At 42.8% G+C, this 26,937-nt stretch overlaps 1 protein-coding gene across 10 annotated transcripts; it reads left to right on the top strand.

The window, feature by feature from the left end:
• Window positions 1-381: 381 nt before the first annotated feature.
• pecam1b (platelet and endothelial cell adhesion molecule 1b) lies at window positions 382-26,937 on the top strand. 10 transcript variants are annotated; one of them, XM_086119838.1, is made up of 16 exons: window positions 383-552; window positions 640-675; window positions 4,188-4,484; window positions 6,963-7,244; window positions 7,322-7,594; window positions 11,016-11,288; window positions 13,019-13,297; window positions 13,749-14,027; window positions 20,175-20,276; window positions 20,392-20,422; window positions 22,029-22,108; window positions 23,975-24,028; window positions 24,360-24,449; window positions 24,882-24,938; window positions 25,971-25,993; window positions 26,701-26,937. In XM_086119838.1, the coding sequence occupies exons 1-16, from the start codon at window positions 507-509 to the stop codon at window positions 26,800-26,802; spliced, it is 2,304 nt and encodes a 767-aa protein (XP_085975964.1). In that variant the 5' UTR covers window positions 383-506; the 3' UTR covers window positions 26,803-26,937. The 10 variants fall into 10 exon arrangements, 8 of the variants coding, with proteins under 8 accessions (XP_085975966.1, XP_085975971.1, XP_085975964.1 ...); XM_086119839.1 differs by lacking the exons at window positions 20,392-20,422; window positions 22,029-22,108 and having other exon boundaries at window positions 386-552; XM_086119841.1 differs by lacking the exons at window positions 20,175-20,276; window positions 20,392-20,422; window positions 22,029-22,108 and having other exon boundaries at window positions 384-552.

Here is a 26,937-nt window from a genome sequence, read left to right as displayed (position 1 = left end):
TCGGACTACGGTCTTGGCCACTTGTCCATGCTCAGATTTATGCCAGTAAGAAAGTTCACTCGTTCATAAAGTGACTTCTGGAAGTGGCACAAAGACTGTCTGCATATCTGCCTTCTGTTGTCCTTTTTACTTGCTCCAAACCTCGCAGCTAATCAAACAGGTCAAAGGCCTGACTCCTGCACTTAAAATGGTCCAACATTATTATGACTGTCTTTCTACACACACACACACACACGCGCACACACACACACATCTATGAACAGGTCCAGAGAACATTCCACAGCAGCACATAGTGAGCCAGCGTGGACATCCTGAGGAAACAACACTGGCTTCCTGTCAAATTAAGCCAAGCCGCTGGCTGCTGGGGACGATAACCGCTGTTGGATGAGGTAGAGCGCCACCTTCGTGCCACCACGCCCACCAACCACATGCCAGCACCCATCCAAGGCCATTAGGGTCCAGGACCATCGGCCAGAGCAGGATCACCGAAGAACTCCTCAGACGCCATGAACCGCTTTCTGCTTCTGTTAACCTGCACGCTCGTATCCAACTGTAAGCTTGTGTTATCTCTTTGGAATTCTTGGAGGAGCGAATTCTTTCACTGATTTCTAATCAGGTGCTTTTTATTCTTGTTCCAAGACCTCCATCCATGGAGAGGGGCCGACGCACAGTCCAGTAAGTACATTACATTGGGAGATGTGGCTACATTTTTTTTTTTTTTTTTACTTCAACAATAGATTTCTTTCGATCGGTGTGATCTGCGAATCGGTCTTGTGGTCATAGGGGGGCGGGCGGAGAAGTCAGTGTTTTCATGGCCTTTTTAAACAAACCAATATAAAGAATCTGACGCACAATGTCGGGCAAACACTTTCATCACAATCACTTGCTAGAGATTTACATTGCTGCCATATTATTGACCCCAAGGTTAAAAAAAAATTCAGTGGGTTATAGTTAGTGTTACAATTTCAAGCAAAGGCTACAGTTATGTCACCTTTTACTTGGGAGGGGGGGGGGGGGGGGGATACTGTACATGTCACTGTGTTGTGTGGCCATCCACAGGCTAAAGCTTCAATGTGAGTTAGTGGAAATCTTTATCGCAGCTTTGGGTTTATTGTGGGCCCCGGTGGAAAAAGTTGATCAGAACAGTCTCTGGGAACGTGTCAGCCGGCATTGTCACACGCTTTGCTCACTCACCGATGGAACGTTTGACTCGGTCCTCATCAGGTGGCGTGTTCCTTGCATGCCAGCTTTCATCAGGACGAGTTGTGAATGATGCTCAGTCATAGGCAGCGTCGTTCCGCTCCGACAGACTGTGGGCGGAGCGACCTGTTGGTGGAGTTGAGTATTTTGATCCTGCTGTTGTTGTTCAAACTCCGTCATATGAGGGATTGACGGTTGTGAGCTGTTGCTGTTTGGCTCAAAATGACGCATAGCACATCTTGATGAAGTTTAAAAACAGCGATTTCAGTCATTCAATTTCCAAAGCGAAATTTATATTGAAATTAACTTATAGGAAAATACTTTTCAGGCCAATTCCGACCATTTTTGTTTGATTTAAAAAATATATATATACTGTATATATATATATATATATTTGATTGTGTCTGCACGTTGGTCTACTAGTTAGCACGTTCGCCTCACAGTGTAGAGGTGCAGGGTTCGAATCTCGAAGCTCCAGCCTTCCGGTGTGGAGTTTGAATGTTCTCCTTATGCCTGCGTGGGTTTTCTCCAACATTCGGAAAACATGCGTGGCAGGTTAATGGAACACTGCCTAGGTGTGATTGTGCGCGCAAAAGGTTGTTCGTCTCTGTGTGCCCTGCGATCGGCTGACACCCAGTTCAGCGTGTACCCCGCCTACTTCCCGAAGACAGCTGGGATAGGCTTGTGAGGATAAGCAGATTAGAAAATGGATGGATGGATATAGTTGATTGTTTGAATATTTATGGACTACGCTTAAAAGCCATGTCTGTGCCAGAAAGCCAACCAATTTCAATGGATTTTGATTTTGGATCATTGTCATGTTGTAACATCAACAGTTATGTCCAAAGTTCAGTTTGAGGTGAATTTGTTGATTGTCATATTTCTTGAGATGGTGAATTGTTAATTTTCAATAGCTGGTAGTTATAATCATTGAATTTTTTTTTTCCACTCATGAAATATTTCACTCTCTGTGTAGTGAATCTATAGCAGGGATCACCAACATGATGCCTGCGGACATCAGGCATTCCGAGCACCTCGAGTAGACCATGGGCTTGTTCTACTAAATAAAAGTAGCTCATCAGTGGTGGGACATTATTTTTTAGGAATATTGTAGAAGTGAACATCTGAAAATGTAATCCCTGCCAGAGATTTCTAAAAAGAAAGTGTTGCATGTCTTTATTGTAAGAAGTCGTTAACATGTTCACTTTCTTCACATGAATATCATTTATAATAACATTATTCAAGGTCATTGGAGCAGATTTGTTATTTCAGAAGAAAGAATCAAACTGGTAGGCTTTCACATTAACAGTCCCAGGAAGTACTTTAGCTCTCAGTTTCAAAAAGGTATATCGGAAATATGATTTTCACTCTTCTTAATTCAACTATTGATATAAATGGAGTTTGCCCACAATATGCTTAGTTCTTAAAATGCACCCGTCAGTCGAGTACAGGCCCAAGAATGCAAGTTTCAACTCCACCAGATGGTTTCTATGGCCATCAGCAAACTCCTGGCATGATTCTGTCCGGAAATGTCACCACTTTTCTTGGAAAGATTTGGAAGTGTTGGCTACATTGAAATTGGTTTGGTTTCTGGCACAGACTTGGCTTTTAAGCGTAGTCTCGAAATGTTCAATAGGGTTGAGATCAGGACTTTAGTACGGCCATGTGATTTTGGATCATTGTCACGTTGTAACGTCAACAGTTGTGTCCAAAGTTCGGCTTGAGGTGAATTTGAATAATTTGGAGGTTCTTCTTCTTCATCACTGCATCTGCAGTGAGCAATGTACCAGCAGCATCGGCAGCAAAACAGCCTACCGCTTCCATGCGTGACAGTTGCTACACCTTGACTTCTCAAAAGAGAGTTTAGCCCATTGAGCTCATCTTCTTGTTTTGTCCCGACTTGCTCATGACGGCTGCTGCAAATTTCCGTCGAGCTTGACGGTTTCAATTTCAGAGCAGGGCTTCTTTTGTGGTCGGCACGCTCTCACTCACGGTGATGTCAAGCTCCACTCACTGAGGGCAGTAATTCTCGTCTTCTTCGAGGCTCTGAGCTTTTTTCTGGACATCCTGACTAATTACCCTCACATTGTTTAGAAATAAATCCAAAGGACTTTACCCCCACGTGAGTACATTCTCCAATTGTAGTTCTGTGAATTAAAATGCGCTCATTTCCCCTGAAATTTGTATTGATTTAAAGGGGCATCTTCAACCGGAACTAAAGAAAGAAACTAAAAACTTACAGTTACTGAAAATTATTCCACCATTGCACGTGTTTTGGTTTTTATTCGACATTTTTGATCAATTCCTAGCCTTTTGCAACACAGCTATGACTCGAAATGTCATTAGGAGAATGCTTTGGTTGAAATGATGCCCCGAATTACCAAGATCATTTAGAAGCATGCAAAAGATTGTGTTTTCTAAATCTCTGATCTGAAAAATTTGTAAACAGCAAATCTTTTTATATCGCTAACCAAACGTTTTTTGCAACTTTCTTGCCATTTACAGACAGAAGGAAGCAAATACAAATTTACTAGCCGTAAATAGATTCATTAAACATTCTGAATGATATTAGTAAGAACACAATTGAAATTTGGCGGTCCAGTGGTTAGCGCGTCGACCTCACAGTGCAGAGGTACCGGGTTCAATTCCAGCGCCGGCCTCCCTGTGTGGACTTTGCATCTCCCCGGGCCTGCGTGGGTTTTCTCCGGGTACTCCAGTTCCCTCCCGCATTCCAAAAACAAGCATGGCAGGCTGATTGAACACACGAAATTGTCCCTAGGTGCGATTGTGAGCGCGGATGGTTGTTTGTCTATGTGTGTCTTGCGATTGGCTGGCAACCGGTTCAGGGTGTCCCGGGCACCCCCCATGACCCTTGTGAGGATTAAGTGGATCAGAAAATGGATGGATGGATGAACAATTGACATTTCTTTGATATGATCCCTTTGTAAATCATAACCGCACGCATGTTTTTGAACCCCACCCTACAGTGTTCACTATAAGGGACATCAGCATCTCACTTGAGCCCGAGGCCAACGTGATGCGGGGCACCAATGTGACTGTGCGCTGTGAGGCGTTGGTCAGCAGCTCAGGCGCAGGGCCACTGAGTCGCGAGTACACAATCTACAAGGACGGCGTCACTGTGTACACAAAGACTACCAGCAGCTCCAGCGACCTCCTGTACCGTCTTCCTGACGCCCGAGTGTCCAACACGGGCAAGTACAAGTGTAAGATCAACATCGAAGGCAGGAAGGTGACCAGCGAGGCCAAGAAACTCACAGTCACGGGTAAGTGCGTCTAGACACTAACAAGTGTGCTTTTCTTTTCCTCGTCTCATTCTGATCCGGAGCAGTTTTTCTTTCTGTCCAATGTGTGTTAGAGCTTGAAAGCAAAGCAGCCGTTTGTGTGTAAACATGAACTTGCCTCATCGGGTATTGTTTCAGAGTCGGGGGGGGGGGGGGGGGGGTGTTTCTCTCATCTTCCCACAGCTTCCTCCCACATTCTAAAAACGTGCGTCTGAATTGTGTGAATGTGAGATTGCTTGTTTGCCTGCATCCACCAATGGCTGATTGGCTGCGCATCAATCCAGGATGTACCCGACCTCTGGCCCAAAGGCACCAGTTTAGCCGTGAAAACAAGCACCAAAGAAAATGGATGGATGGTTGTCTGGTTGCTAATAATATACAGTCATACCTCGGTTTTCGAACGTCTATGTTCTAGACCAAACCGGTTTTCGACCCGAAAATTCGAGATTTTTACGCCTCGGATTACGACCGAAAATCGGTTTTCGACCTAACTAAGCAAATCTGAATACGCCACTCGACTCCTCTCGGCTTCCTTACACAAGGAAATGATGCTTCCTCGTGTAAGGAATGTGACGTTCATTGTGAGCACACGTGTTTGTTGTGATTTACGCAAATCTGACTGTTTTTTTAATTTATTTATTTTTTAATTTCTGCATAGTGTATTAGCATCTAATCATGGGCTAATAAAATCGTTTCGGTTTTCGAACAGCCTTCTGGAACAGATTATGGTCGAAAACCTGGGTATGACTGGAGCTCATAACATAATAATAGATTCATCACAGAGTAAGAGAGAGTACTGTGACTCTGGTTTACCAATATGTGTGACAGGCCACTCCTGACACTCAGATGGATTGACACTGCAACACAGTAAGGCAAGAGGAAAAATGAAGTCACACTTGGTCCCGGATAACTATCACACTGCACTTCTTGTCGCTCTGCCTTCTAACCAAAAATTGTCTCTATTCTTATTTAAAAAGATAAAAATAAAATACACAAGCGTGATCGTATAGGAATTTGAACTAAAGCATTGTGATAAATTGTTAAATCCAGTAATCCAATTTTACAACTATATACTGTAAAAGAAAAAAAAAAGAACACAATCATTCTCCTTTACGGCTGCGTAGCAAACATGAATGGCGTGTGCGACGAACTGCGGGTTCAAACTAATGATACTCAATGAAAAATAACATGAACAAGTATGTACAGCAAAACTGAAACGAAACAAACATTACCTGCAACACGGTATGGCAAGAAGAAGGGTGAAGTTGCACTCGGTCCCGGACAACTATCTGCGCAACAAACGTTTACGGATAAACTCAACATATAAAAAATTTTAAGTTGTCAAAACCTCACTTTAATAACGAAACCGAAAACAACGTGGGCTCAGAACAACTATGGGAATTATTTCAACACATTACACAATAATGGAAGAAAAACAAAACAATATATTAATGTAAAACTGTAAATTGATCCGGACGACAACGAGGAGCATTCCTCGTTGCTCTGCCTGAAGCTACGGCGGGAAGCAGGTGCCACACTGTGCGCTGTTGCGTCGCTTCCATCATAATTGAATATACTTTATGCATCACTCCGTTACTAATGTACCCCACCATTGGGTTTCCGAAATGAAATCAGAGGTTGATGAAGTATTCCAACTTTACACTCAAGGAGAAGCACAGACACAAGTGGAGCTTAAGTATAACGTAAAAACCACCCCCAAAAAATGTTTGTATTTTTTTTTCAGATGAGAGAGAATTTTTTTGTACTCCAGACGCGTAGGCAGCCACAAGATAACATCAAACAATTCTCATTTGCATTCAATGATCGGGAATATCTTCAAATCTATTGGCTCATTGTCATTAAAATTCCCTGCTTCACATTCGTCCAAGTCGTCATCGTTCCTGTTTTTTACTTCGTAGAAATCCCCATGATCACAATTAGTCAATCAAAATCTCAACAGGAGCTGACTCGATCCATCACTCTGCCGTGTACAGTATTCGGGATGTAACCAAAGATTGATTTGGACTTTATACAGTATTTAAAAGATGCAAGCACACTCATTGCATCATAGCCCCTAAAAATGATCCGTATTATATCGTATTGAATCGTAGTCCCACCGAATCGAATCGTTCCCCAACCGTCCTTGAATCATATCGCCCCCCCCCCCAAGTATCGAGATACGTATCAAATCATCTGTTTCAAGTCAAGTCAGCTTTTATTGTCAAATATGCTCGATGTGTAACATCCAGCACAGATGAAATTACTTTCCTCTCTCAACCACAGTGCAAACATGTGGTGCATTGAACACACGCAGCAAAAAATTACGTAAAAAAATTCATAAGACATAAATAAATAAATATGTTAAATAAAAATAAATAAATAAAATGTTTGTTACTGTACTTCAGTACAGTATGCCACCACTGAATAAAATATCTAAACACCGCTTTGCTCACATTGCAGGTTTGTCTACACCCCTCCTTCATTTGAACAACGCTGTTGTCAGTGAAGGGGAAGAGCTAACAGCCAGGTGCACAGCGCCGGGAGAAACGGGGTCTATCATCTTCTACTTCTATGATGACTCGAAGGAGATCCTAGAGGACAGGGTCAACTCCAACCAGTCCGAAGTCAAGCTTCGCTTCAATGATGTTGGCATCCACAAGATGAACTGTTCCTACACCGTCCTGGTGACACCATTCTTCTTCAGGTCCGACAAAAGCAACACTGTCACCGTTTCGGTCAAAGGTACTGGAAACATGGTCATTCATTCACTTTTCCAACCGTCAAGGTTTTCTTCTTACTGGTCGGTCTTGTTTCCACAGAGCTTTCCATTACACCAGTTTTGGAGATTTTCCCTTATAGCAATATCTACGAAGGAGACAGACTTGACATTATGTGCACCGTGAGAAGCCTCATGGCCGACATGCATGGAAACGTTCACCTCTACCTGAGCCGTGGGACACAGCTTCTCAGCAGGGGGGACACTAATGTCAACCACAGCATGATTGCATTGGCCAAGGACTCCGAGGAGTTCGAGTGCAGACTGGAGATGGGAAATGTTGTGAAGGTGGATACGAAAAAGATTTTGGTGACTGGTAAGAACCGTGTGTTGTACAGTTGTGCATCTTATGGTTTAGAACAGGGGTGTCAAACTCATTTTTGTCGTGGGCCGCATTGTAGTTACGGTTTGACTTGGAGGGCCGTTATGAATTTTGGGAAACCATTATAAATGTTTAATCACCTCCACATATTACATACACAGCGCACAGCAAATGGATGGATAACTAGTTTTAAAATCAGAAGTCAAGAATAACTGTTCTTGTGGATTACATACAGGTATGACAATTTGAAATTTTGGTTCAGATTTTAGCAAGCATCATGGAACTTGACATGCTTGATTTGCTTTCACGGACCACATAAAATGATGTGGTGGGCCAGATCTGGCCCCCGGGTCTTGACTTTGACACCTGTGGTTTAGAATTCACAGTATGACGTCCTTGATGTAGTGGTTAGAACAGGCCTGGTAAAAGTACGACCAAGGAGGGGCTGCAACCAGCCTACCCGCAGTCTCTAACCGGCCCTCACAGTGACCGTGAATTCGAGCAAGGTAGCAAGAAATCGCTACAAGTTGTGTCTGGAGTGTTGCCAATGATTTTATTTCCTGTACAGTAGAGGGAAGAGGGCCGAGAGTATTTGTCCTGATAATGGTGTATGCAAATCTACGGTTTTATACACTGTATGAATTGACTGTATTATAAATCATCACCGACCCGGTAGTCCAGTGGTTAGCACGTCGGCTTCACAGTGCAGAGGTACCGGGTTCGATTCCAGCTCCGGCCTCCCTGTGTGGAGTTTGCATGTTCTCCCCGGGCCTGCGTGGGTTTTCTCCGGGTGCTCCGGTTTCCTCCCACATTACAAAAACATGCATGGCAGGCTGATTGGACGCTCTAAATTGTCCCTAGGTGTGAGTGTGGGTGTGGATGGTTGTTCGTCTCTGTGTGCCCTGCGATTGGCTGGCAACTGATTCAGGGTGTCCCCCGCCTACTGCCCGAAGACGGCTGGGATAGGCTCCAGCACCCCCCGCGACCCTAGGGAGGATCAAGCAGTTCGGAAAATGGATGGATGGATAAATCATCACTTTATCATTATATATCACTGTCAATAAAATGACTCTTCCCACTTATCTGCTGTAGGTGCATATATTTGGGAGTCCTAACCCGGAATGGCTCACATTAAATGTATTTTAAAACATTTTTACCGTTGAAAGTGTAATTTTAATGGATGTAAAATGTGTATTTTTCAATTACTGTATAACAATGCATACATACCACATCTACACATAAACACACACACCATTTATAGAAACGAGACTATAAATGTTTTTTCACTCAAAAATAATATAGACAAGATTGAGGTTCGCATGTTGGCTTGGCCTTTGGCAAGTGTCCTAGTTTTTCATTTGGCCCCTTTGCAAAATGAATTGCTCGGCCCTGGGTTAAAACATCTGTGTCACAGTCAAAAGCTGAGCGGAATGAATACTGGCTCTGGAGGTTGCATGTTGTCCCCATGCTTGCATGCATTTTCTCCAAAAGGGTCAATTGAAGACTTGAAATCAAATGTGTCCAAACTTTTTCGTCCAAGAGCCACATACAGCAAAATTATAGGATTTCAAGAGCCCCTTTGACATTTTTCACCTTTAATTGGATTATAGGTATTCAGTTGTTTGACAGTTTGACGTCTCCGTTGTCATATTTTACACTTCATAATGCACCACACATTTTCAATGTGAGACAGGTCTGGACTGCAGGCAGCGCAGTCTCATACCTGCAATCTTTTACTACGAAGCCATGCTGTTGTAACACGTGCAGAATGCGGTTTTGCATAGTCTTGATGAAATAAGCAGGGGCATCCGTGAAAAAGACGTAGTTTGTATGGGAGCAGATGTTTCTCCAAAACCCGTATGTACCTTTCAGCATTAATTGCACCATCTCGGATTCGTAAATTAGCCATGCCATTGGCATTAAAGCAGCCCCATACCATCACAGATGCTGGCTTTTGCACTTAATGTACATCACAATTCAGATGGTTCTTTTCTGGGATACACACCGACCACAATTTCCCAAAAGAATTTTAAAAATCTGAACTCGTCAAACCTCAGAACACTTGTTTTCTTTGCATTTAGATGAGTTTGGGCTGAGAGAACCTGGCAGCATTTCTGGTTGTTGTTGAAAAATGTCTTTTGTGTTGCATAGTAGAGTTTTAAGTTGCACTTACGGATGTAGCGCCAAACTATATTTACCGACATTGGTTTTATGAAGTATTTCTGAGAGCCTATGTGGTGATATCCTTTACACAGTGATGTCGGTTTTTGTGCAGTGCCGACTGAGGGATCGAAGGTCACGGGCATTCAGTGTTGGTTTTCGGCCTTGCCGTTTACCTGCAGTGATTTCTCTTCACCTTCATCTTGTAGCCATAAAATTCAAAGTTAATGGTATGTGCAAAAGAAATAAATAAAAAACACTAACGTTTGTCAGTTTGAATCAGAATCAGAATCAGAATCAGAATCATCTTTATTGGCCAAGTATGTAGAACACACAAGGAATTTGTCTCCGGTATAACACGCTGCATTAGTATCATCGTAAACAAGGACATGACAAATAGGTATGGAAGGACATTTCGTAATGTAAGTGAGACAATGTGCAAAGTATCAAGCAGAGCTAAAGTGATCAGTGGTAGAATACAATACAATGACAGTTTGTACAGTTGGTGCAGAAAATCATTGAACCATTTTAGAGTGACCAGTAGCAGTATTTGTAGTACAAGAGAGTGACTATGTCAGTGAACTTCAAATATCTTGTCTTTTTAGTGTATTCAATTAAATATAGGTTGAATATTATTTACAAATCATTCTATTCTGTTTTGATTTATGTTTAACATGCCCCAAATTCATTGGAATTGGGTTTGTGTGAATAGACAGAGAGAGAGAGAGAGGTGGATTAATCAGTTTGAACATGAAGTATCTTGACTTTGAAGTGAATATAGGTTGAAAATGATTTGCAAATCAGTAATTTCCTTTTTTGGGGGGACATTTTACACAGCATCCCAACTTCATTGGAAGCGGAAATTGGTAAATACTGTAGTACAATGCTGGAAAATGACACAGGCCGCGTCAATTATTCATTTTAGTAAATGCCGCGGGCTTCTGAAAAAAGGACAGCGTGCTGGAAATGGCCCCCAAGCCATAGTTTGAACACCAATTTTGCTCCAAATTATGCATAGGTCAATGTAAGTGTATTTTTTGTTTGTTTGTTTGGGGGGTTGTTTGTTTTGGGGGGGTTTTGCTGGGTTTTTGGTTGGGGTTTTTTTGGCCTACAGTTGGGCCTCCAACTGGCTGGTACTCTGCCTGCCACCCAAACGCAGCTGGGATAGGCTTCATCTCACCCTCAACCTCGATGAAAACAAGCGCAATAGCAAATGCAGCTTGCTAATGGCTGATGTTTTTGATTGTATCCACAGAGCTGTTTTCAGTGCCCACTCTCACCATCTCTCCAAGTGAAGTCTTTCAAAGGGAGTATATGACTCTGAGCTGCAAAAGTGACACTTTTGCTTCAGAGAGGATCCGCAGGGACCAGTTGACATATAGTTTGGATCCACCAGAGAGCCACTTGATCCCGAAGAGCACCGGCGTGTTTTTTGGCAAATCTCTGCTCTACGATTTCAACTACACCTGCATCGCTCAAGCCAAGGGCATCAGGAAATACAGCAGACCGTTGACGGTCCGTCCTAAAGGTGAGCCTGCATGTTTCTTTCACCATATACGACAGCACTTCACATAATCAGGTACACAATCTATTGCGACACAATCCAAAGCCGTATCACAAATTCCGCCTTTAAAAAGAAAAGAAGTTAGCATTGAATGATACTGTCAGAGAGCTCATTTCACAACAATATTATTATTGTGGTTGTAGTTTGCAGTGGTGTCATTCAACAATGCGTCATACGAAGATCAGTATTTTGGCAGTCCTGGCAGCCAATTAATCCCCCCCCCCCCCATAAAATATCAGAACACATTAGCAGTTTTATCTGCGATAACCTGAAACTGATTCAAATTACTATTGGATAATTTCTGGGAAACAATTTCTTCCACAATTTTTCAGAATTGTGGTATTTGCCCAGTTGCAATTAAATCGAATATACATTTAGATGAGGGGTGTCCAGACTGTGGGCCATTGGGAGCCCACAATCCATTTTTAGCAGCCAGTACTAAATAAAACAAATAGCATCGCCCAAGTCAAGTGCCTACATTGTCAAGCAGGAGAAGAGAAAAAAAAAGTGTTCTCATCTCTCACGTACTTGTTTTCCATCAATCAAAAATCATTCGGTAAGACGCATCTCAGAATTGTTTGCTCAAGTTTCTGCTGTGTTAAGGACTGCTTAGTTCAGATTGCTCTGGTTTTGCTTTTGAATGCGCAGATGCGATTCTGCCACTGCTCAGAAAAGGGACAGATAAATGGTAGTGCTGTGCAGTACCACTCTAAATCCTGAAAAGTCCTTGAGTTTTTGCTTTATCACCTACTGTACATGAGTAGATGTTTTTTAATTCAAGTCAAGTTTATTTAGTTTAGTTATTATGATGTATCACAAAGATAATTAAAGGGCTTTGCTGGCCCTCATTACATTAAATTAATTATATGCCCTACGTCTTGACCCTCCATTCATGGCAAAAAAAAAAAAACTAGATGTATATCCATCCATTCTAAACATTATCCTTACTAGGGTTGCAGGTGTGCTGGAGCCGAACACCGGACTTTTCAGAGTTCATACATAATATACTGTATAGTGATTGCTGCGCATATTTTTAATGACACTAAAGGATGTCAAAGTGGCTCTAGCTTTTTTTTAAATTTTCTGAATGCGAAACTCTAAAGAAAACGCATGGACAACCCTGATTTTTAGCAGTTTGCTCAAAATTTTATTTTTTATGGCACAAATATTTAATATTGCATAAATATTGTCTTAACACAATATCCTAACACTGTTGGACACTTTCCAATGTGACTTTAAGCCAAGAAATACCAAAACCCTTCCCCCACCTAATAAATATCTCGTTTTATTTACTCAGTCGTTAGCCAGGATATGAATCACTTTGGGTTTAACTTTCGAGAACATACCTGAAAGTGTTCTTTGACTTACTAGAGTGCACTTTAGAAACTATGAGTGTAACCCATACTCTTTTCACAAGAGCGTATTATACGATACGATGCGATAAGTTATGATCCGATACGATACAGGATGAACTGGTCGCTATGGTGCACAAGGCCTCTCGCCCAAAATCTGCTGGGATAGGCACCAGCACAACCACAAACCTAGGCACAGCAAATTTGTAACACACTGTAGTGTAATGTAATATGTACACTGTATGTACATGTTTAGCTATCTATCTATAAAGGTCTTATTGGTTTCACGTTTTTCTTTTCTTTAAATTGAAGTTTGTTCTTGCTGTGGTTGCCCACTTTTAGTAACTGTGTCAACGCCAAAGATCTCAGTGGTTGGCAGTGCGGTGCTGGGACGTCCCTTTAAGGTCCTGTGTGAGTCGGACATTGGCAGCCTGCCCATAAACTACACTTTGCTGAAAGACTACAACCAGCTGAGCATGGCCATTGTAAAAATGCCATTTGAACAGGCTTTGTTCACCGTCACGATCCATCAGCCCGGCGAAATAAACAAGTTCATGTGCGAGGCCAAGAACAGTCAGAAGGATGCGCCGCTCAGCAAAAGACTGGAAGCTACTGTTGTTGGTAAATATTTCACAGAGCAAGAACCGCTATGTTTTTTATTTACTATACAGTGGAACCTTGCATATTTGCAGCATTTTCAAATTCGTCTCCTCACATACGTTTGGGGGAACCGTGCATGTCTATTATCCTCTGAAGAATTCATGTATTCGCTATTTTTGTGCTCAGGCCAAAGCCATGTGTCTGAATTTAAAAGAAATCCTACAGCATCCTATGTTTTGGGCAAATGGGGATTGCTACGCACTAATATTTGCAGCACGGGTCCTTCGACGGGAAGTTACTGTATGGGCAAATATATCCAATCAATCAAGTAATCAATCTGTGGTGAGGCTTGAACCCGTAGATTGCCCTGAATCTTTTTTCAGCTCATTTTTGAAAAGGCACACTTGAATGAACGTGAGATCCCTGCCCACAAGCCCATCAAACGGCCCACCTCTGCCTTTTTCCTCCATAGTGCCTCTATCTCATCCGACGCTCACAGTCATCCCCGTCTTGCCGGAAATTGCGGAGGGAGATCATCTGTTCCTGATCTGTGGTGTGAAAGGCACCCCGCCGATCACCTTCAAGTGGTATCGAGATGACAGCAGAACCCCGATCTTCACCACCACCACAGACATGAACAATACCGACTACCAGATTCAAGCTCTGGCTAAAGATGACAGTGGCACCTATTACTGTGAGGCCATCAATCACGCCAAAAATGTGGTCCGCAGCGCACCGGTCACCATAGTAGGTAAGGAGAATGTTTATTCACATACAATCTCATATAAACATTGTGGCGACACGTGGGGCAAAGGTGTAGCACAGCTGCCTCACAGTTCTGAAGGTGAGGGATGGAATCTGTACTCTAGTCTTTCTGTGTAAAGTTTGCTTAGTCTCCGCATGCCGGCATGGATTTTGGCTGCCTCCCACATTCCAAAAACACACACGTTGATTGTCCTTAGGTGTGAATGTGAGTGTGAATGGTTGCTTGCCTATGTGCTCAGCGGTAATAATTCTTAGCTTGCGCTCAAACTACATTCACTTGCTTGTCTGGTGTTCTTGTTGCATTCCTGTTTGTCTTCAGTAAATGAAAAGCATCCGGCCATTGGATGGTGTTCCGTTTTATTTGTCTTCAAAAAGTCTCGAGTCGTTTTCTCAGTACCGTATTTTCCGCACTAAAAGGCGCACCTAAAAGCCTTCCATTTTATTAAAAGTTCACAGCGCGCCTTAAAATCTGATGCGCCTTGTGTATGGTTATTGCGGTAATATGTCGACCCCAAAATGGCTCCTTGCTAGAGACATGCTTACAACGCAGAGTTCAAACTTAAGGTGATCGAGTTACGTAGTTGAACACGGAAATATAAATCAGGATGTATTGTATTGTATTGTAATAGAGCAGCAGCAAGAGAGTTCAACGTTAACGAGTCAATGTTATAAGTTGCCTTTGGTTAAATTAGTGGTTCTCAATTATTTTCTGTCATGCCCCCCCCCCCAAGAAGAAGAAAACATCTTCCCCCCCCGTGACTGTAAATACCTGTAGTATCATTTGTCTGTGTAAATTCTTATAAGTACACCTCTGCATAACACTGTATCCTTATTAACGTATAAGAGAGTAAAATAAGAAATGTGGACCAACTTACAACAAGGAATAGCTTTATTAACTCTAACAGAAAAGATTTAAACTGCATCTGAAATTCAAAAGTAAAATTAAATCCTGAATTTAACTATAAGTATTTTTTGACGGACCATGTCAAACCATACGATACTGAAAAATAAAATTAAATATAATCAATAAGTAACAATGCATTCAAACTGATCAACATTAACTCAGGAGCACAATCTTAAAAAACCTTTAACCTGCAAAACAAAAATAAAAAAATAATTTGTGCTGATTTTTTTTAATCAAAGATGATGTCTGGATTAATGGCTGCAAGTAATGGGATGATTGTTGGCAATATTCGGCATGTTTTCTCTGAAAAAAACCTCTTTTATCAATGGGATTGGGGTGTAATGTCTTGAAGTGACGCCTTCATTCATTTGACTTCATGCTGTCCGCTGTCTTTCCTCCCACCGTCGTCACAGTGAAGCCAAGAGCTACATACGCTTCGTCATATTTCCTCGTCTTTGCTTTTGGTAGACCTCTTTTCCCTGTCGTTCTCTCTCCGTCTGTCGACTTCATGTTTACACTTCATACTCTGTGCCGTGTGCAAAGCGCGCATGCTCAGTGCGAACAAAACACCGAGCGGATGCTCTCTGCCAAGGAGAGCACCACTGCCCCCTAATGTAGTCGAGGTGCAATTGCACTTTATTCTAGGACAGTAGAAAAATATATATAAAAATAAAAAAGCAAGGCCAAACGCGCCGACCTTGATGGAGCCTCACGCCCCCCGTGGGCGCCCCACTATTTAAGAACCACTGGGTTAAGTGAACTGTGTCGCTGCTTTATGAAATAAGTTTTACTGACATCTGATCGTCCTGTTGGTGTTTCCTTGAGCATAGCTCCATCTAGTGGGTGCATTGTAGATTGCATCTTATAATGCGGTACGCCCAACCTATGAAAAAAAAAAGACAAAATAGGCCATTCATTGAAGGTGCGCCTCATAATCCAGTGTGCCTTTTAGTGTGGAAAATCCGGTACATTTATTTACCAACACTGGGAAGCACTGTCCCGTTAGTTGTTGTGAAGTCAGATAAGAAGTTTGCCTCAAATTCAGCCAAGACCCCTAACACATGAAGAAAGGTTTGGAAAAGGGCTGTCGAATAAATCAGTGTCATCAATGTCACATGACATTATCAAGTGGTAGGTAAAAATAAAATCCCTGTCAATGCTACAGGAGATACTGTTATTTATCTCCTGTTATCTAAGGTTTTCATTTGAAATGTATATTATGAGGTTTTCTCTGGGTGCTCCGGTTTCCTGCCACATTCCAAAAACATGCATGGCAGGCTGATTGGACACTCTAAATTGTCCCTAGGTGTGAGTGTGGGCGTGGATGGTTGTTCGTCTCTGTGTGCCCTGCGATTGGCTGGCAACTGATTCAGGGTGTCCCTGCCTACTGCCCGAAGACGGCTGGGATAGGCTCCAGCACCCCCCGCGACCCTAGTGAGGATCAAGCGGTTCGGAAAATGGATGGATGGATGTATATTATGAGTCAGCAGCCTCCTCTTTAATTACACTATTCCACTCTTTAGTAATAATAATAATAATGATACATGCTCTTGCGATGCGGAGGCCCAGTCTCATTCGGCTGGGTCATCACAGTGCGTAGAGCTGATCAGCTTCACCAGGGCCCGCCAATGACCACGGTCATGAGCCAGGTCCACTGCATTCTCCAGGGTAAGGCCCTGGTATTTGAGATCCTCTCTGATGACATCAAGCCATCTGGTGTGGGGTCTGCCGCGTGGCCTTTTCCAGCCGGCTGTCGCTGGATCAAATGAGAAGATGGGGGTAATCGGAGGAGATGTCCAAGCCAACGGATGCGCCTCTGAGCGGCCAGTCGGGATGCAGGGGGCTGAAGAGTATGTTTTCGGAGGTCTGAGTTGGCAACATGGAGGTGCCAGCTGATGTTCAAGATGGTTCTGAGTGACTTGCTGTCAAAGCCGTCGCTCCTCTTGGCCAGGGTCTTGTTTAAAGGCCAGGATTCTGCACCATACAGGAGGATGGGAAGAACTGCTGAGTTATAAATGCGCATCTTGGTCTTTTGGGACACTGAGTGGTGGCGCCAGAGGGGCCGCCACAGCGACTGCATAGCCGCGGCCGCGAGGGCGCGTCTGCGGTCAATCTCTGGCTTGAGATCGCCGCTGCTAGTAATAGTGGGGCCCAGGTAGATGATGGAATTGACGAATTGCACTTTGTCTGTGCCAAAGAACAGGGGGGAGGGGTGGCGTCCGTCACCGATATACATAAGTTTGGTTTTCTGCCAGCTTACTCGGAGGCCCAGCTTTGCTGCTTCTGTTTGGTATATGGAGAGAGCACTGCTGAGGTCTTGGAGGGAGTTGCTGAACAGGGTGGTGTCATCAGCGTATTCAAGGTCAGTCAGGTGGAAGTTGCCGAACGACACGACACGCCTGAGACTTGCTCCCGGACTCGGATCATAAGGTGGTCAATGACGCAGTTAAATAGGTCAGGAGCGGCCACGCAGCCCTGTCTGACCCCGCTGTTACTCTTTAGTACTTGCTTTAAAATCATGGGCGGCCCGGCGTCGAGTGATTAGTGCGTCGGCCGCACGTGCAGAGGTGCAGGGTTCGAATCCAGCTCCAGCCTTCCTGTGTGGACTTTGCATGTTCTCCCCGTGCCTGTGTGGGGTTTCCTCTTACATTCGAAAGACATGCGTGGGAGGTTATAATGGAAGACTGAATTGTCCCTTGAGGTGAGTGCGAGCGCGGATGGTTGTTCGTCTCTGTGTGCCCTGCGATTGGCTGTCAGCCAGTTCTGGGTGTACCCCACCTACTGCCCGAAGAAAGCTGGGATAGACTCCAGCACCCCCCGCGACCCTTCTGAAGATAAGCGAATCAGGAAATTGATGTATGGATGAGTTTTACGTCATGAGAACCCAATTTTAACTATTAACAGCATTTTAGCCATTATTGTTGCGTGGGTCTCTAAATCAGCTGGTTCCAAACAGCTCAATTGTCTCCCTAATTTGCTCTTTCCACCATCTTTTTCTTTTTGTGCGTTGTACCCTTTGCAGTATTGCACTAAAATTGCAGTCGTCTACGTCCATTCAAATTTGAGCTCCGGCAGGCAACAACCAATGTGAATGATGTCATGCACGCTGTGATCAAGCGGATTACAATTTCAGCATTGTGGTACGCTCATACTGGTCGTATTTGATTTATTTCTTGTTCATCTTCTTGAAATAAATTTGAATTGAGTTGAGCCGTATCATAAGACTCAGTGGGCCTCATTCACAGATTTGTGCTTGAATCAAGCATTTTAAACGCTTGACACACAAATCTCAGATTCATATGTTCTTACTTGAATTTGTTTTTAATTCTACGAACAAATTTAGAACCTCCTCAGACCATGCGTACGAATAATGATCAGCTTTCGAAAAAAAATGTTAAACACGTCTTTTCACCAAGAACACACCATGTTGAGAAAACATGAATTTATTTTTTTTTAAACGTAACGATAATAATTGAAGCCAGCGATATGTTTCTTCACTGTTCATATACTCGCAGTTTTAAATCTTCAATTTAACCCTTCATGTCCAATACAAAATGCAATATGAGCATGTCCAGGCCTACATCTTAATGAATTGTGCTAGTTCAATTCCATAAAGTTTGTTTTTTTCTAATTGACTCCAGTCATTCATTCCAAGGTATTAAGAACTCTAAATAGAAACAAATAATTAGTCTAGGTGAAGAATGAGTGCCATCATGTTTACGCTCGTTCCATTCAAGTATGCCAGAGATGGTTGGGTTTCTTATTGTTGCAGCCAATCGCTCATCTTGTGGCGTGAGAGCGTGTTCCTTTTTTCCCCCACTCTTCAGTATCCGACCGATCTACCTTGACATCTGACCGCTTTTTCTTCACCGTAGCCTCAATGCGGACCTCAGGTGACACTGCATTTACAGCCTCAGTGACAGAGGTCACGGTATATTTTATTATTTGTCATCCACACTGTATTGGAAATGCTTCAAGTGTAATTTTTCTTGCCTCCACCACACGATAACCTTAAGTTCCGCTGTTGTGAAATTTCTTCTTTTTATTCTTGCGACCAACAAAGCACAGTCTAACTGTGTGCATGGGTGGACTTTTCTTTCTTTTGGTATTTTGCTAGACGTTGTACAAGTAGAATTGGGTGTCACGAGTGCTTTAGCGCCTCCGTGCTGCGTTGTGGTATGGAAGTAGTTTTTCCCGGCCAATCCAAATGGCGTCGCTCATTTGCATCAAAATCAGGGCGGTCCGGGGGGCCTGCGCCGTGCTTGACATTAAGGAAACAGAAATAAACTCACTGGGATATGTTCATGACATTGGCAGGTAAACTGCAAGCTCACCCCTTGAAAATGATGGTGTCGGCCTTGCAAATACAATCATGCATTTGTGTGTGAGCTAAACACTCAATATTGTTGTCAATATAGCCACTGAGTCACCAAAAACAAATCTCCACACTGAAAAAAAAACATATTTGATTTTCGGTTGCACATGATTAAAATGTGTTCAACTCATACATATCATTTGTTCATTTTTGAGGAAAATTACATTGCTTATCGGATTTTAATCATGTGCAACGATGTCAATCCAAATGATGTTTTTTTTGTTTTTTTGCTGTGTATTATCCAAAACATCAAAGTTTCTGTCATAATCACCATCCATCGGGTCATTGACGATGTTGTGATTCATCTATCCATCCATTTTCTGATCCGCTTATCCTCACAAGGGTCGCGGGGTGTGCTGGAGCCTTTCCCAGCTGTCTTCGGCAGTAGGCGGGGGACACCCTAAACCGGTTGCCAGCCAAACGCAGGACAGATGTCGTGCTTCCCTAATCTAACTTCTTTGTAGGCTCCATAGGTTCAGTTCCCACTCAGCCCTTTGGAAGCTCGTATGAAAGGTTATCTGTCTCTGTGTGACCAGCCACCTGTCTCGGGTCTAGTTTGCCTTTCTGAACAGGGTGTGAGCACCATTAAAAAAAAAAAAAAAAAATTAAAAATGAAGAGCGACTGTATTACTGTACTGTACTATTCCAATTTCCAGCATGATCATTATTGAAACTCATTGGTTCAATATTTGGTCATGTGCATTATAATCAGTGGTGTTCTGTCAGGGCCAGCAAGATCTTTGCTCATTATAATCAGTGGTGAACATTCAGGGCGCCGTCTTTTGTTTTTGATTGATTCCACAAACTTCATTTGTCATTTGTCCAACAATGTCGTCTTTGTACTCTCTCGGCAGTGCGCCTGGCCCTCTGGAAGAAAGCCGTTATTGTAGGCTTCTGTCTGCTCCTGGTGTCGGTGCTGGTGGTGGTGTTTGTGCTGTGCATCAGGTCCAAGAGAGGTAGAGACACCTACAATCCCACAGCAACTCACACCTCCTTAGTTTGACTACGTGTGAAGCAACCTTCTCCCGCCCTCTTCCTCCTGCCCTCCTCACATCTCCTCTCTTATTATAGGTAAAAGGGAAGCAGCTGCTGAATTGTCAGTGTGAGTTGGCTCCACTACTTGCTTCCTCTCAATGTGACAGATGGTGTATAGCTGCGTTCGTCACAGTGTATCCGTATTGTTAGGTTGGCCGAGATTGAGTGCGGGGTCGCTAGCCAAAAGGTTACATCTTGGGTGACCCAAACAATGTTGACAGCTCTGAATGCAGGTGTGATTTAAAAAAAAAAAAAAAAAAAAGATCCAATTTAAAGGTGTGCTGTTGTCAAAAACACATTTCTGCACCGTTTCTGCAGTATCTATACCTTCAACAAAAGCCAGGTGTTTGTGAAGTGAAAAAATGAGTACAAGATGAACAACTTGTCAACTTTTATAATATGAACTTTAACAATTCTAGCAAACTGAAGTTTAATGGGAGTGGATAAAATACTCCAAAAAATCCAAAGTCTAATTGTGTCGTTAAAGCACCTTTTATTTCAGTCTTTTCGGGTGGGAGCCCATCAGCATAGCACACTTTGGCATAAAATGGTCTATGTTTGCCCGATAATTCCTCGCTATAATGTTCCAAATCTATCAGAATACAAGCACACCTCTGTTTTCCCCTCTTCAGGTCACCCAACAGATTTTGTATTGAATTTAAGTCTGTGCTCTGGCTCGGTGTTACCAACCTCAGCTCCGTTAACATATAAAGGTGGCAAAATACAAAGTAGAAGCTCCAAAGGTACCTTGCTATTTATTTATTCATGTATTTATTTATTATGACATTGAAATGTGGGGCAGCCGGTGGTCGGCCTCACAGTGCTGAGGTGCAGGGTTCCAATCCAGCTCCAGCTCCAGCCTTCCTGTGTGGAGTTTGCATGTTCTCCCCAAGCCTGTGTGGGTTTTCTCCGGGTACTCCGGTTTCCTCCCACACTCCAAAAAACATGCGTGTCAGGTTAATGGAACTGTTTTCCTCAGCTTCCGATCATACCAGGAGTTAAAAACAACACCAATAACAACGATCTGAGTTGAGCGTTGAACATTAACTCCAAACCCGGTTTGAAATAGCTGAACTAGCGTTTGGTGACTTTGTGAATGAAAAGAATGTGTTTATCTCCATTCCGAAAAAACCCTCAGAACTGTCCACTTGTGATTAGATCACCCAAGATGTCAGAACAGGCATCAGAAAAGTCTAAAACCAAGCATGGTGTCTTGCTTGGTTGAGTCCATTGAGAGACTGCTACTACTTCCACGTATTGCGTAACAAGACCAAGGTGTACTGTTAGAAGAAAACCCGTCTTTGTAGCAATTCAATATAGTATCCTTTCATTTAATCCAAATTCTTTATCAACCAATGAAATGAATGGATGTTAGTATTTTATTGTTTTTTTATCTTCAGATGAGGCCATGGAACTAATTTCCATAAAACAACATCTCCAGTGCTACTTGGTTGTAACCTCCAGGAGCATAATTCCAAGTGTACTGTAAATGTATGGGTCATGCGAAACGCTGGAGAAACGTTGCATACTTGTTAAAACAGACAGTGTTTGACCTCAGTAGGCTTCAACATTCACAATTCCCGGTATTGTACTCATCTGAAATCAAGAAGACTTCAGATAATCTGACATGTGTTAGATTTCATCCGATTGACTTTATTCTCACCATTTCTCAGAAAGCCTTCGAGCCCTAAATCAGATGACTCTTTAACAGTGAGGCTAACCCGCGACACAGAGGTTAATAATGCAGCCCCAGGTAGATTGTGTTTTTTTGTTTGTTTGTTTGTGTTTTTCAACTTTTTTTTCTTGCTCCACTGACTGTCTTCATCAGTCATTACTCCAGCCATGAGTCCTTTCATAGCATGTTATGCGTGGGAGCCGTTGCGATCCATCCTCACACTCCATCATCCATGTTCTAATATGCATGCAGGGGTCATGATGTTGCAAGTTTGCAACCCGACTCGCTATGTTTAACATAAACATCTGTTTTGTCGTTGATATCCTGCTCAGTGTTACATGAGAGAGTGTTTCGCCGATAACATTTTGCTCCAACATTGTCTCTCTCTGTGTATTCCCGAGGCAACCAAAAGAGCAATTGTTGTAGGGGGGTGTCTCGTCCAACAGGAAGAAGCTGCTTACTTACTGTAATGTCGAATACTCGTGAATGACATTGTCCAGTGTTGCAAACTGTTTAGAGCGCCCATTATCATCTTGTTCCAGACGGAGTGTCACACTATGATGGCATGGAGGGGAGGGTGACCAATGGGACACGAGCTAGCGCGGTGTCGCTTCCCACTGACATCAGCAACAGGAGCAGCTTCAGTATTCCAGCCACAGTGTAGAGATGCCCTGCTCTGCAAGGGGCAGGGAGTCACTAAAAAAGAAACACACACACACACACCCACACACACACACACACACAAAGAACCTATGTTAATTATTCACCAAAAAAAGGAACAATTTTAGAACATTTTTCCATGTAGGGGGATTTGTTACAAGAGAAATGACTCGCCTCCTGCTGCTCCCTCTCCCCTCCCCCTGCAATCTAAATGGCCTGTGTTTGTTGTCTATTTTTTATTTCTCATTATATTTAACATCACTGTCTTTGTCCTGTGTGCTTCTTTGTATGCCATGCGTCCACAGGTGCATGTTTTTGCAATGTTGCGAGCATCATTGTTGACTGATTTTTTTTTTCAGAACCCTTTTATCACCCTCATAGGACATGTGTGTGTATATTTTGGTTCATATCTTGACTTTGCTCAAATCATTTTAGAATAAATAAATTGGTTCTGTTTAGATGCGTGTCATCCCCATTTATTTTGCTGCAAATATTGCATATGACGCAAAATCAATATGGAGCGGGCTTCTACAGGAGGATTATTTTATGATTATGTATTATGATCGCATGCACAGGACCGCGTAGCAAGACTCCCAACAAACTCCACACTAACTTGATGCATTTCCCAAAAAGGAATGCCGACAACGACTTCCTTTACAAAGTGAAACAATGGACTCTGCGCTAAGCTTCCTACGCTGACACAAAACAACTTTTGTTGGTTTGAATGTGCGTAGCGTGCAGGGGAAATTAATGTCATAAACCTTATTTAACCAGCACGAGATAACATTACCAGCTGGAGATAAGCAACGCAGTTTTTTAACCGTAATCTAAAGCACTGTAGGAAGACAGTTTATGCAATCAAACACAGTGAGCTGGTTAACTTAACACATTCTGATGTTCCTAAACTCTCTAATAATAATCATTTAGTGATTTCTAAAAACATCGACCATGCATCCAAGATGTACTGTTTTAAGAGTATGCTATATGGTGAACGAGTAGCTGAATAAAGCAAAAATACCTCTGCTTTAAAGCCCAAAAATAGTAGGTTGCAACGTTTGTACTTTTTGAGATAAAAAAATAATAATAATCCTCTGCAGGGTGCAATTCATATGAAAAAAGTGATAAAGTTCCTTCACCAACTGACATGTGATATTCAAACCTCTAGCTCCATAATTTGGGTTTCTGATTAACTGTTGCAGTATGTCCTTATAGGTTCTCCCTGCAGCAGATATTCAGCCCAACTACACTTTTTTTTTTCATCGTGCATATATTTCTTCTGCGCAGGGAAAGTGGAGAGAGTAGACATCAGCGTGTGGAGCGAGCGGCCGCCTGCATCAGGTGAGCATGGCAACGTCAGCACCAATTTGAGATCTGATTGGTGAAAGACACAGTCACATTGCTAATATACTGTAAATTACATTAGCCGCCACTCCTGATTCTGAAGACCTCGGGCAAATTATATTCACATGATAGCACTTACCGGCTGAACTGTGAATGGACCAAAAAAAAAAAAAAAAACCATCTTGAAACAGTGCAGGCTAAAGAAACACTATGGGAGTTGACTTTTTGTAAATCTAGGTACTAGTGATCCCATTTAGGCCGGCAAAGGAGCCTTTCTGGCCCTGACCACTCATCATTTTTGAGAACTTTTATTCACGTTCCAATGCAGCCAATGACGAGGAGAGCAGCATAGTGTCCAATGAGCCCGATGTGGAGTACACTGAGGTGGTGCATCCTCAGCCAACAGACCCATCCAAAGGTAAAACGTTAAACGCTTAAAAACGTTAAAATATTTCCTTGTGCATTCTGGACATTCATTTCTCCTCCCTTTCATATCTCCTTACAAAAAAAAAAAAAAAGCATCCACTTAGTTGATAAGGGAAACACACTTCCGAGGAGGGGCCTAATTACCCTTAATCAAGACATCTCCAGGTAGTTAGAACTGTTGGAATAACTGTTGGCATCTCCTGGACTGTTATAGATGCTATAAACAGGAAGGGTTGAGCTAATTGCTGAGCTGGGCTCTGATACGGGGCGGCTCTTCATGAATGTCCTGTGAGCTCAACACTGTAGAATGTGACCACCGTCTATTTTTGTATTTGTGTTAATTATACATAGACGCTGCTTATCGTGGCCATGTTGCCTTTTGATGACAGGAACAGGCTAATGTTTGGATTTTTACACTCAACAGCGCCACGAAGGAAAGGCACAGAAACGGTTTACAGCGAGCTCCAGAACTCTTCACATGGTGAGTTGAATGTCTCTTTTAATGCTGCCTTGAGGGCAATAAAATTGGTCCGTTTAATATTGTATGTTTTATTTTAAGGATTTGTAAGTTTATTAACGGTCTCCAATTTTCTAGTTGTTTATTGGTGACGGTCATGGACAGAATGTCAGTGCAACAAAACGGACCATTGAGTTTATCACCTCGTGCAGGGGTGTCAAACTCATTTTTGTCACAGGCCACATTGTAGTTACGGTTTCCCTTGGAGGGCCGTTATAACGGTGAATTTTGTGAACCCAAATAAATGTTTAATCACCTCCACATATTACATACACAGCGCACAACAAATTGATGGATAACTAGTTTTAAAATCAGAAGTCAAGAATAATGACTTGTTTAAACATTGTTTATATTCATGTAATCAGGGGTTTGGTAATGAGAACATGCTTGCAATATCATATGTTGTTTTGGATTACATATGACAATTTGAAATGTTGGTTCGGACTTTAGCAAGCATCATGGAACTTGACAGGCTTGATTTGTTTTCGCAGGCCACGTAAAATGATGTGGCAGACCAGATCTGGCCCCCGGGCCATGATTGTGACACCTGTGACCTAGTGTATTTCAGATGTTCTGCTGCAGTAAAATCTCTCTAATTAATAATTAGGGCTCAAAGTTCACATGAAATCAATGAAAAGTTGGGTTATTGATGGTGTGGCAAGTGACCACACAGACTATTTCCTGTTACTGCTGGCAGGAACTTCCTGTTATTGGAACAGCAGCCAGATGCAGTATGCTGTCAAGCATCCCTCTGTGAACTAAGACTTCCTTATGAACCGTGACTAAGGAATTTGGCATTCTTCAAAGACTGTGGATTGAAATGATAGTGGTCGAAGCAAATAGCATTTTGTTGCGGCGAAACAAAAAGCAATGAGTGAGCGAGGGCAGCCGCATCCACGCGTCTGTCGAATGAGTCATGATGAATCTCTCTGATGTCAGCCGATGAGTCAAGGGTCCACATCCACCACACCTAACCTGTGACTCTTTTCTCTGTAGGCGCTGATGAGCATCATGGCTATGTGAGTTGACTGCAATCACAACCACGCAGCAAGGCTTCGCTACACACACTGCAGTCAGCAATTAATATTGAGGGGGGGTTGCACTGATAATTATTGCTGCCCATCATTGTATGTCAATATGTCAATTTTGACGCTCATTGTAGCTGTTGTGCATTCATTCCGACAAATCACATCCCCACTCAAACAACTAAAATCATAACATTGTGCTTGGCGAATGTACTTTATTGAGCAAAACAGGTCCAACCATGATATAACAGTGGTATAGTTTTCCCTTTCCTGCTCTCAATATTAATTAATTTGTTTCGTTTTACACAGAGGATTTTATTAATGGTATTGTCTTAACACGACTACTCTTACTACATACCACTGCATGGAGTGTTTCAGTCCCTCCCTGTTTCAGTGACCCTCAGCAGGCTGATGACCCAGAGCAAGAGGGGAAACCGCCGTCAAAGTTTCCAGACAAGAACAAAGCCGTTTGGGCTGGGGCTTCCTTTCTTATCGGCCCCCAAGATCAGAGTTTGCGCCTCAGTCAAATTACCTTGAGGCCTAGACTCGACTTTATCGTTTCTGTTCTTGACCATCATGACCTAATGCCTTGATCGCATTCCAGTGATTTGCCGTTGTAGTAATTATTCCTTACTCGGAGTGTTTGGCTGTGTTTCATCCTTGAATTCACTACATGTCCTCCTGATGCACTTTGTGTGCAGGGTTCTGTGGAGTATGCCGATCTCAATGGCGAACAACATGAGATGAATCACTATCCAGTCGAGCACCATAACTGCCAGGATCTGCCAGTTCCAGTGGATTAGTCAGACAAATAGGCATCGCACACTGTTCTGTTTCCACGGCACGCGCACGTCATAAACGCACCGGGTGCCCTCTTGTAGCCCTTCTGACGTTCCTATCAGCAACATAAATGACTGCTGTAAATATTTGCTCACTGA

The sequence above is a fragment of the Hippocampus guttulatus genome, chromosome 9 (assembly GCF_054856545.1).
Source record: "Hippocampus guttulatus isolate MCC_2025c chromosome 9, RoL_Hgut_1.0, whole genome shotgun sequence".
Classification (NCBI taxonomy): domain Eukaryota; kingdom Metazoa; phylum Chordata; class Actinopteri; order Syngnathiformes; family Syngnathidae; genus Hippocampus; species Hippocampus guttulatus.
The sequence above is the reverse complement of the archived record's forward strand: the minus strand, read 5'-3'. Positions and strand labels throughout refer to the sequence as shown.